Source organism: Motacilla alba, chromosome 10 (genome assembly GCF_015832195.1).
Source record: "Motacilla alba alba isolate MOTALB_02 chromosome 10, Motacilla_alba_V1.0_pri, whole genome shotgun sequence".
Taxonomy (NCBI): domain Eukaryota; kingdom Metazoa; phylum Chordata; class Aves; order Passeriformes; family Motacillidae; genus Motacilla; species Motacilla alba.
This window is the reverse complement of record NC_052025.1, coordinates 8,055,614-8,068,063: the sequence shown is the minus strand read 5'-3', so window position 1 is coordinate 8,068,063 and position 12,450 is coordinate 8,055,614. Positions and strand designations below refer to the sequence as shown.

At 35.8% G+C, this 12,450-nt stretch overlaps 1 protein-coding gene across 10 annotated transcripts in view; it reads left to right on the top strand.

The window, feature by feature from the left end:
- The window catches only part of UNC13C (unc-13 homolog C), a 158,911-nt gene that overhangs the window by 66,584 nt on the left and 79,877 nt on the right, over positions 1-12,450 (top strand). For all 10 annotated transcript variants that reach the window (XM_038147216.1, XM_038147211.1, XM_038147212.1 and 7 more), the window contains 3 exons: positions 2,184-2,403; positions 5,381-5,608; positions 7,485-7,626. In XM_038147216.1, coding sequence (XP_038003144.1) covers positions 2,184-2,403; positions 5,381-5,608; positions 7,485-7,626 — 590 coding nt within the window. The remainder of the gene's footprint in view (positions 1-2,183; positions 2,404-5,380; positions 5,609-7,484; positions 7,627-12,450) is intronic.

Below are 12,450 nucleotides of genomic sequence, written 5' to 3'. Positions count from 1 at the left end.
AAAATTCTAAAAGTATTTATAATGTGAAAAAATATTGAAGCTGAACAGGGTGAAAGGGCAGGATTTTTACTGAGGCTTCATGAGCTCAGGAGTAGGAGAGTGTAGTCAGTGGTTTCTGAGAAACACAATTCCTCAGCAAGCTGTGTAAATTCGCTTTAGGTTGTTTAAAGTTTCCTTACTGGTCCCTGTAACATGGAAGGCAAAAGTGGAGTAAAAATGAGTTCTACAGAATTAGGTGGCCATTACTATCATAGTTCTTAGGTTCTGCCAAATCAAACTGGTGCACACCTTTTCTTGCTTTCAGGGAAGTTATTAGGGTAGGCTGAGAAGCACCCTGGAGGGCAATTCAGTATTTTTTTAGTCTTTTCTGCTGTATCATATTTTTTTCTTAGTTTAGTTCTTCAGTGTTCTCAGTTGTGCTCAGATCAGATGTCCATGAAATCTCACCATATATATATATATCTTTGGCCAGGCTCCACAGGATGGATATTGTTTTCAGCAGTAACTACTAGCTTCAGTAAGTGCTGTTGCAACCTAAGCTACCTGATACTTGGCTTTATTATTTTTAGTGCTTGATCCTATGAATCAATGGCTACCCCATGGCTAGTCATAGGTAAAATATGGTTCTGGTTTTTCTGTGATAGCAAAAGTCCTTTGATTGATGACTTTGTGCAACATTATGCAGATATGCACACAAAAAGAAAATTTGACTTTTATCAGACAATCTATTATTAGCAGAATATCTCACAAGTTTGAGTAGAGATGCAGGTACATAAAACCAAGAATATGTCAGCATATTTTTGACAGGTTAATATCTTCCATTTGGCATACAATTACCACAGCTGAATATGAAAGGTTAGGGAGTGTTAACAAATGTTTAACCAAGTTTGCCTTACTTCCTGTATCGTCAGAGCTGCGGCAGTGATGTTAAAAAAAAAATACACAAACCACACAAGTTCCAAAATCTTATTCCCTTGCTGCAGCTTTATAGCCAGCATTAGAGCTACCTTGCATAATATCCACACCAGAGGAGGACAAGGTAGGACAGGCAGACTTTCAGAAATACCCCACTGTGATATGTTTTATAATATGGTTTCTTCTTTCTAAAATGAGAAATACCATGATATTCTGGTGATGGGATTATTCTTTTATTCTAAAATAATAATATGGTGATATGTTTTATAATAGAGTTTCTTCTTTCTAAAAGAAACAATTATTCCTTTTAAGGGAATGAATCTAGAACTTCTAATACATTCATGGCAGTCATGTGTACATTTAGTGAACACCCACCCCCTAAAAAAGGCACAAACAACCTAAGCTTGGTGCCAAGTGCTGCATACAGGCTGCTGAGCTCTTCTTATTCCCAATAAATTGCCTGGACCTAGAAGATCAGAGTGCCTGAAAAAAAGCTCAGATAAACAAACCAGCTCATTGTGCCCATATATGCCAATGTCTTGTGTGCAAAACTACAGGGATTGCTTTGCTTTCATCTTATTAAGCACTAAGGAGCTGAGACTGAAGTTGTTACAGTACTAATCAGTAAATAGCCAATAACTGTTCTTGTAGTAGAGCTAGTCGTGGGTTTTAAGCCAAAACAGTCCAAGAAATGGGTTTGGATTTTTGAGAGTATGGATCATTCCTGTCTATAGTAAAAAGTAACTTGATGCTTAAAAATGAAGTAGTACGTATGCTATTATAGGAATGCAGATAAAATGGAGCTCTACAATTGGCTTGCTTTTATTTGATGAGGTTATATAGACACCTGGTATTAGAGGATAGTGTTGTATATAATCAAAAGGCATTTTGTGCAGTATGTCTAAGTCCCTATAGGAAGTATTTAAATATTCAGAATTAATGTTAGGTAGCTACTTAATATGTGCCAATGAATGTAATGCTGCTTTTTTTTTTAATTTCTGCCTCAAAATATAAAAATATATATAAGACTTAATTGAATAACTTTATTCCAGCGTAACTCTTCTGTTTGTGTAATCAGACAAAACAGTCAAGCAGAGTTCTTTTCATAGTATAAAGCAAAAGAAGTAAATCAGTATTTTACAAATTATTTTATACTTCTGTGTATATTCTTATATTTTGTAACATTTTAAGTGTAGATGGCATATAGTTTAGAAACAATTCACTTGTATTACACAATATACCTGAAATACTTTTTTCCTACCCAACAGAAAATCCATGTCTTCAAAAAGACCCTGCAGGCTTTGATTTATCCAATATCATCAACTACACCTCATAACTTTGAAATCTGGACAGCTACAACTCCCACGTACTGTTATGAATGTGAAGGCCTCCTTTGGGGCATAGCCAGACAAGGCATGAGATGCACTGAATGTGGTGTCAAATGCCATGAGAAGTGCCAAGACCTCCTAAATGCTGACTGTTTGCAGAGTGAGTATTTAATGATAGCTGAATTCTTGTATTATTTCACACCTCTTGATTTTGTCTGTATGCTCAGTAATATCTTGAAATGAGGGACCAGATCACCCAAAATCAGTGAATGTGTGTTGATGCTCCTCAGTAGAGAAGCCAGCCAGAAGCTTTACGGAAAACCTACTGTTAGTTTTGCTTTTGTCCTTGAAATCTGTCAAATGTTGCTGGGCTTTTACAAAATAATGCTTGCTAACATCAGTGAATTATTTACTTTCCATTGCCTATGGCAATAGCTGGAGCAATTTACTACTTGACATAAACCCTCTTTGTTTCACTTAACTCAAAACACAAAAAATGTCAAAGGAAATATTTTTTAAATATTCTTGCTACTTACTCTAGTCATATTGATGTGCTATATATTAGTCAAAAATATGAAACAGTAAGTAGGATCTTGTCCCTTCAAAATACTAAATCCTCTATGTGCAAGGGGAAAAAAAATTAGTCAGTAATCCATTTGGCACTAGAACTGAAGCAAAACAACCTTCTCTTTGCTTTTTCCTTGCTCAGCTTGGTTCCAGTCACCACGCATTCTTCTGTGAAAATATATCTGGTGTATTGAAACGATTCTTAAATTATAACACAATTATTATACAAGATTCTAAGCAATAGAAAATCAAGACCTGCAAGTTTTCTGATTTTGGAATGGAATGGGCTTCCATACTCTGGAATTATTCAACACTGTTCTCTGTGATATGTTCCAGAGCTTCTACATGTAGGAAAACTACACAATTATTTCATTCAGTTCTTCCTTCTTTTCACTGTGTTCTCTGTGTGAGGAGCTGTCATGAGATATGGATGCTCAAGGTTTGCACTGCTCAGGAATTAATTAAAATTTCACAGAGCAGCTGACCCCATGGACAATAAATCAGTGATGAATGTCTAAATCAAACTTCCTAACTGTGCTTAATTGTGATTCTGCACTGTTCTTGAAACTGGGCTGCTGTCCCCTGGCCCGTATCTCCAGCCCAAACAACTGAGTCTTAAAAGAACAAAACCTCTAGAAGGCAAATTGCAGATAAAATATTTAACAAGCCTAAGGGATCCTACTCTTCTCATTAGTATGCAAATGTTTCTGAGCATCCTGTCATATTTTTTGCAACAGATTAATTGTTCAGCGTTCACAGTATACTACTTTGAAAATTTCAGTTCCTTGTTTTCCATTGAAAAAATCAATTGACCAATTGGTTAAGTGTCTATTTCTGAGAAAGCTGATGCTAACAGTGTTATAAAGTGAAATGTAGTTATTTTTATCACAGTCATTCTTTTACCCATCTCATAATCAGTAGGATGTATTCGCCTTCAAACTTCTGTGTTTTATTTTATTTTAAATATAATGATTGCTAATGTAGGCTGTAGAAATGAATTCACATCTCAAGATTTTTAGGGTCAATATATAAACTTGTTCTAAATTAGATTTAGAAAAAAACAGTAGCACTTTCATTACCTCTCTCATCTTCAATAAGATATCCTTTCTAGTACTAGGTACAATATTAAATTAGAATTGATTTCAATCATGTCCTGTTTGTATCAGTCCCTAGGGTGAGAGGAGCTTGTTAACTTCCTGTGCAATGTAAGTTACATTATTGTCTTAATTAGTTTGATCAATACTGCATGAAAAGAGTTGTTGATAGACAGCAGTAGAGGTTGTTAGCAATAAGGGACGCAAAACTAGTTGCAATAAATGAGTATAAAGAGAAAGATATTTACTTAAAGGAAGTTGTATTTTAACACATATTTCAGTTTTATCGGTGCTGTCTCAAAAGTCAACAAGGTTTCTAACAGGAATATGTTATTGCCATTCAGATTGTGCCCAGGGTTTATCATTCAGTTATGTTGTTGCATTTCTGCTTTTTAAGGAAGGGCAGAAAATAAGAGAAAATGAAAAAAAGTTCCCTCCTGCATCTTCTAAGAATGACCTGTCATGTTTTCAGACAGCTCAGCAATCATCCCTTTTATAATAAAATCACTAGAGAATTTTTTTAACTGGTGTTTTGTTTTATGGTAGCACATAATTCTATTTCTACTAATTCCTAATTTTTCAGTCTGGATAATCTTTAATCACTAGAATTTTGGTCTTCCATATTCAAAAAGATTAGGTACTCTGACCAAGAGATTTTCAAGATTTCGTAGCCATATAATTCAGCCTTTTGGCAGTCTGAGATCACTGGTATCTGGTATTTCAACCCACACTTTTCCAATATCATAACATTATGCCTTCCCACTCTACATGTCTCTATAGATGTAGGTATCAGTTGCCCTCCAATGTGCTAAGAAACCTTCTGACACATTGAAAATTGAAGTAAACAAAGCATGCAGTAGTTGGTTTGTAAGACTTCACTGAAATCTTATGCTGAAAGATGACCCTTTCCAGCTCTAATTTCTTTAGCCATTGCAAGCTGAGTGCCTCTACAAAAACTCCTTCAAAAGATGGAGAATATCCCTTGATCTCTTCTACCATCCTCATATAATTACTGAACTTATCAGTAATGACCATTTTATTGGAGAGGGAAACCTCTCTGTTCCATACCTGTGATATATTATTTTCTTGGGTAGGCTCCCTTTTCCAAAAAGTCTCTGAGTTTAATACCACAGTTATTAAACTTGTCTAATGCTTGAGTTTTGAGATCACAGATTTGTGCTTTCTGCTCAGTACACATGTTGAGATGACACCGAATAGAATTGGTTTAATAAATAATTTTATGCATAAAACACATAACACTGATGGAAGCTGACTATTAACCCCTCATGTTAAACTAAATCAACTAATAATTTTAGATATCACAAACAATATATATACATATATATGAGGTATTACTCAGGTGAAATGAAGATCTCCTTCAGGTACTGCTGTACCAAGAGTTGACTGTAGACCTTAGAGGGGAAAAAGAACAAAGTTAATTTTCAATAACAATGGTGACCTTTTCTCTCATTTCAGGAGCAGCTGAGAAAAGTTCCAAACATGGTGCAGAAGACAAAACACAGAATATTATTAGCGCTATGAAGGAAAGAATGAAGATTAGAGAGAAAAATAGACCAGAGGTGTTTGAAGTGATCCAGGAAATGTTTAATATTTCTAAAGAAGATTTTGTACAATATACAAAAGCAGCAAAACAAAGTGTTTTGGATGGAACATCCAAATGGTCAGCAAAAATAACTATCACAGGTAATTTTCTTCTGCTCTAAGAGCTCTTTCTTTCCTATTCCCCTGATTCAGGAGCAAGATTTTTTTTATAAGTAGAGCTGGACTGTGTGTTCAATTGCATACTTGGTGCATATAAAAACAGTGGAATTTATAGGATGCCAACTGCAAGAGTTGAGTTTTAAGTTGCCAAAACCACTTTATATTCTATTGCTTCTAGGAAGGAAGACAAGTAAAAATAATGTATCTCCTCTACCTCCTGCCAATATCTTCTGTTCTAAGGATGATATTTTTGCCACCAACTGCAAGAGTTTTAGTTCACAAAAAAAAAAAAAAAAGGCTTTGAGTGATTAAAAAAACATTTGAGCTTGCAATTCCAGATCCCATTGGTTTTGAAACTTATTACCCATTCACTCTGCTTTACTAAGGGTGTGTTCCATTTTAGAGATGCTGATGTTGCATAATTCTGCTCACTCCAAACATATTCCAGATGGCTTCCAATTGCATTAGCCTGGTTGCTCCTGAAGATTTCAAGGTCCTCTGACATTTCAGTTTTTGAACAAAAACTTCAGCATAAATGGAAGCTGTTCTGAAGGTTGAGAGGTGGTACATGAAACTCAAAAGAATAATTATGGAATTTTGGGACTGTCACCAAGCACTAGGGACATATTTAATTCATATGTTGGTTTTTGTTTTTTTTCTACCTCTGAAGGATATTGAAGGCTATCTTGTGTTCAGGGCACTATGTACATACAATTTAATCCTTGAAGACTTTAGCTAGGCTGTCCCTTCATTCTACTGCATAAATAGGAGAGGGATACCTCCTTGCCTCTAAAAGTTTCCCTGTGGATTTAGAGTGAATGGGGAAGACAAAATATGCTATTTTATTCCTAAGAGTGTTTTCAGAGATTGGATGTGTTAAAGAATATCAGAATTTTGTTTCTTTCACTGAAGTCAGCACATATGACTGAACCCACACCGAGAGCTGATCTGCTGAGCAAGGTGCCATTTTTAGGTAATCATTTTTCTGAGCACGCCAAGGGAGTTTCATTATCCAAAATGATTGACATTAGAGAATGTTAACTCAATGTTACTACTGAGATGATATAAACAATATGTGCAAAATAACAAAGCCAACTGCTGCTGAATGGTAAGAGCCAGAGTAAGTGTTTTAGCTGCGGTTCTCTGGCTTTGGTAGGCTGCTCTTTGACAGTTCTGCTTTCTCCTTTGTGGAGAGATTTCCACTTTCATGAATTATGATGGAAAATCAAATTGTATGTATTTATATTTGCAACTAAGTTCATATCTATTAACTATACACCCACACTAACTGTCAGAAAGGATAGCAAATGCATAAACAGTTGATAATTGATCTGAACTGTCACCCTCCTGTGTGATAGCACAGGAAGTATTCTAAAAGTCATGGTTCATCTCTTAAGAGAACAAATGGCAGCAATGTCCCTCATGTTTAGTTCCATAAGCCACAGGGCTTATTTTTAATATTATTGGAGGTTTTACTTTGAAAATGTTAGTTTGAATCTTTGGAGAAATTTTGAATTTATTTATTTACTGGGGGGGCATAGAATTTTAGGGAACTATCAGACTCAAGATAAGTTATGCAACATTATATTCCTTGCCATTTTCACTAAACCAAAGCTTGAGAAAATTATTTTAATTATGTGCAAAAAGTATTTGTTTGGTGCTCAGTAGTGACTCTTTATTACTCTATTAAACTATATTTTTAAATACGATACAGTCCAGAAGGGTAGTTAGATAAACCTTGTCAGTCTCCAGAGTTATAGACATTGGGAAAATAATCCAGAAACCTTTCCTTCACGATCCCTCACTTTGAGGCCTTGGGGCTATGAGGGCTAAAGTGCATTTCTCTCCTTTGTTGCAGTTCTTTGTGCTCAGGGCTTACAGGCTAAGGACAAAACTGGCTCAAGTGACCCATATGTTACTGTGCAAGTTGGCAAAAACAAGCGAAGAACAAAAACTATTTTTGGAAATTTGAATCCAGTATGGGATGAAAAATTCTATTTGTAAGTAGAGAAAATGCTGTTGATATTGCCTTTTTAATGTACATTTAGATAATATAACTCTACCAAGTGAAATACTGGCTTAATTTGAAAATGCCTTTTGTCTGTACTATGCATATTTATAGTATTATGAAATTAGCAAGTTCTGAATTGAGAGAGCATCAAAATTTATTGTGTCTTTATCTTGTATTGATCATGCAGCTTATAATTAAGTCTTTTTTTGGGATCTGTTGGTGGTGTCTAATTATTCTAGTCTTTAAGGGAACTTAAGTAACAGTTTTCATACTTCAACCTTACATACAAGTATTGTCATTAGAAATGCTTTCCTATGTGCCAGATACTGACCATGCAAGGTAAATGTGTTTTTATTTGACACTATGATTCTCTGAGGGGTAACTGGGGTATTTGGTAGTAACTGCTGTGCTCAAGGCTCAGGGTTGGTGTGCTTGTAATGTCTATGCTTTTAGAGTGTTGTCTGAGAGTCAAATGGGGAGAGTACCATATGATGGCATTGTTTAGTTTATTCTCATATTTCTTTCCTCCTATGAAGAGGGAAGAGGTTGTCACTATTCCTGTCTGCATAAATTGTGCAAACAGTTTCTGTGAAGGTTCAGGCATTTGAAATAGAGTCCTGCTTTGAGAGGAGGCAATATCAAAACTTGACAGGTTAACTTCTTACAATCTAGGACTTCCCTGGTTTTTGGCCAAAATCTGCCACCTTATTGATGAGGAGGTTATTGTTTCAGTAGAGTGTGAAAGAGTTTTGGTCCAAGATGCTGCTTCTATTTGTCTGGAAAAGGAACTGGAGAATGCCAGCTGAATTAAACAATGTATGCCATTCCTTTCACAGTTTCAAACACTTGTATTAGAAATGAATAGGTACTTCTGAGAAAAGAGACACCTAGAAACTTTTTACAAGCTTCTTCTATCCAGAAAGCATTTTCTTTTTGAGTTAATTGTGTTACTGTGGTAACAGTTGAAGTGTTATACCTCACTGAATGGCTTTGAGTGTCCAAAAGTAGGAGATGATTACTTTCTGCATTTTAATTGTAGGAATTGCGTAATGTCAAAAATTGGGTGAGCAATTCAGAAAATTTCATAGAAAGTTTGTTGAATGGAGTTTCTCAAAGATATGAGCCATGCTGCAATAAAATCCCTGGAAACTTGAAAATATTCTTTTTTTTTCCCCAGTACTAAGTTTTATTATCATCTGCTGCCCTAGGAATATTTTATACCTCCCTCCCAAACCTTACTGTAGCATGAACCTCCTGAGCAACTGCTTTGCACTGAATACATTTTCCAAAATTTTAACAGCAGATGTGTTTGCTGAAATAATCTCCCTGACTTATTTAATGCTTTGGATTTCAGCTGAAAGTATATGAGAATTTCTAAATTGTATTCAATAAACTATAAATGTTTTACCAGAAGATTAAATCTAAAGTAAATCAATATTACTATTTAATTGACTGAGGAAGTGTTATTTAAATTAGGCTCTATTAGTGGTAATTGATATTTAAATCCTGTTGAAAATCTAATATTAACCATCATAATAACTTTTAAAATATAAAATGCAGAAATAAGATGCCTCAAAAATCTTACAATCCTATGCATACTTATCATACCAAAACACGTTTTCACGTCTTCCCATCTGTTCCAAAATAAGGACTTGGAAAAAACATTCGCTCCCCACTGTGCATTTGCTCTGTCATAGCACATGGAGGGAGGGCAGTGTTCCTGTTCTTAGAACCACATGTAACCCAGATATGGTTGCATGGTAACAGTGAGAGAATGTTTCTGACAAAATGCTGTCTGACCCACTGCTAAATGGCCATGGGACACTGGCATAGATTTGAACAGGGGACCTCATAAAGCATAACTAAAATAGAGCTTCTTGGTGCGCAAGGTAGAGAAGTAAATAGGCCAGCAGATGTTCATTTAATGAATGTAATATAGGTGCTAAGGGCTTTGATCCTTTCTCCTGGCATTATTAGAAATGAGATAACAGAGAAGTTTTGGGGGCTTTTTCAATGAAACATCAGTGATAGGAGAGTTTCTTTCTATTCCAGAGCAAAAGAAGAGTCCTGCAGCTGTCACCTTCTCTTTCTGGTTGAGTGTGGCATCTGATACAGGAAAAGGGACTGCATTTTCTTTTTTTTTTTTTTTTTTTTTTTTTTTTTTTTTAATTACAGGAAGATACATTTTGGCTGTACAGTTTTCAGCTTTGTAGAAATCTTTTTATTGATACACAATAATAAAACTCTACTTTCATTCTTTTCTTGACTATTTTCAACAGTTGGTTACTGACATACAGAAACCCTTTTTTTCTGACAGTGTTGTCTATGCTAGCACACGTCTCGAAATTGCCCTGCTGACTTTGCAGGGACCACATTTCCTCTGACCATTCATAATTACCTCAGATACAATTATGTAATATAGACCTCTTTCAAATAACTGAATGATTATTTTACATTATTTATTTTTCCTATTTTGGCTGTCACTAAGACAGCATAAGAGCTCCAATAAATATCTTCATTGGATTTATATTGCTACCTTCAGTGCATGAAAACATTTGCTCAAACTGATTTCAGTCATCCAGCTGTAGATGTTCTTTCTTTAGAGTTACTTTAAAGCATGGCACTCGCACACTATTTATTCTGGAAAAAAATGATTAGTGGATTCTTTTTAAGCAATATTTACTGTCAGTGGTCAAGAGGACTTCACCAAAGTCCCTTTCAACTGCTATTTTGTACATTCTTCATCAGTTGAACTGACTTTTAAAAAATATTATCTTCACTGCACCTGAAAATAACATGATTGGTTAACTGCTTAAATGGTGCTCCAGTTTCCAGTGCTATCTAAACACAGTTTTGCCAGAATTGTTGAAATAGCTCAAGGATTGCCTCCTAGGCAAGAGTATATAACAGAGAACTGTACTGCATAAAACCAATTGAGTAATAAAACCTACACATTAGTTTACTAGATTCATCCATTCCAAAAGTTCTTCAACAATCAGCCTGAGAGACATTCTGCTAATTAAAATAACTGTATCTCAGAGCCTTAGCCCAAATCAAGAGAGCGGAACACCTCTAAGAAGCAATTCCAATAATAAATTGTTTGTTCAGTGATGATATTTTTCAGTTTCCGAGTACAGCATGCATGGTCTGAGTCTTTTTTTCAAACTGCTGTCAATCCAGATTAATTATAAAACTCTCTTTTTGTTATGACAGAGTAAAATAATGCAAGAAAAAGCATAATTAGTCTCATTCTACTTTATCAGAAAGCATGGCCTGTGACAACACTGCTAAAGAATTGGGACTGTCCAGACTAGAGAAGAGACAAGTAGTGGAGGTAAGGATGTCTTTAAACACATCCTTTCTCCTGAAAAGAGGAAAGGAATAATCTATTTTCCATGCTTACTGTTATAGTAGAACAAGAATAATAGAACAAGTAATGGTATAGTAGAACAAGTAATAGCCACAAATTACATTTAGAGAGGCTTAAATCAGACTTCAGAAAAAGTTTGCCAACAATGGGGCTAATGAAATTCTGGGAGACATATCCTGAGGGACCATGGAACTGTCTGTGAGCACCTAACAAAGTGGCCATAGCAATGGTGTAGGTCTGGTCCTGGCTTGCAATAATGGCAAAAATAATAATAAACATGAGGGTAGTAATAGCAATAAGTGGCTTCCTGAACTTACTGAGGGTAGCGCAGTTAGCACTTAGTTGTCATTTTAACACTGGGTGCAGATCTCTTAGAGGAGATGTACAATAAGATCATGCCAGTGCATCTAATATTAAATTTACATTCGGGTACTGTTGTAAAGATACTTTCTTATTCCAGTTTTATTACTCTAACCATTAGATTAAACTGGAATTCTATGAGGATTATTTCATGTCTGTGCAGCATTCTGGAAATGCAAAAGTAATGTAGTGTCACCAGATTGCTGGTAAATTATTAAAACTGTCTCTTCTGTCTTGCATCTCTGAATAGACTGCAAATTCTCTAGTTTTCAGAAGGATCAGTACCTTCAATTCTCTGTCTGCTAGAGAACAATTCATTTCTCATCTTCCTCTATCACACTTCTGTGAATGCTTTTAGTGAGCACATAAAGCAGGGTGGCTAGAAGAGTAACACTGAAACTAGCATATGTTGTCTAGCCTTTAATTCCCTGGGCAGATTTTCCTGGAGTAAACAGAAGTAGGAATTCCACGCAGACATTCTGGACAGATGTTAGCAGGGACTAAAGCAGAACGTGCATGTCATTCCAGAGGGCCGTTTCTGTTTCTGAGGGCAGGTAACCAGGATCATTCAGAGACAGCTCTGTAACTTTAGCACTAAATCTTCCTGCAGTCACGCTGCCACAGGGCAGGCTAGGAGGAAATATTTGCTCATCCACTCTTCAGTTTTTAAACACAAATCCATGCTATTTTTGTGGTCCTGCACAGGAATATTACAAAGGTAGCAGAGCTGACTCTGTGCTGAAGTTTTGACACAAAGATGAGCACAAGTTAACACATTGGTTGGGCCAGGTCTCGCCACGTTTCACTAACCTAAGATTAAAGGAGAAAAGGATGCTGGGGACAACTGAGGATATCAGGGAATCCTGACCAGCTGAATAAATATTTCTTTATCAGCTGATTGTATATCAGAGGGAAATTTGTGTTGTCTCAGACGAATAGCAATATGATGTTTGTGCTGAAGTACACAATGACTTTTTATATGCAGCAGCCAGAGAATCAAAGCAGGAATAAGATTTCTATTAAAAGCACAGGTACGGTGATGAGGGTCACAAAAATACCTCACCAGTGACAGATGTCCCTATG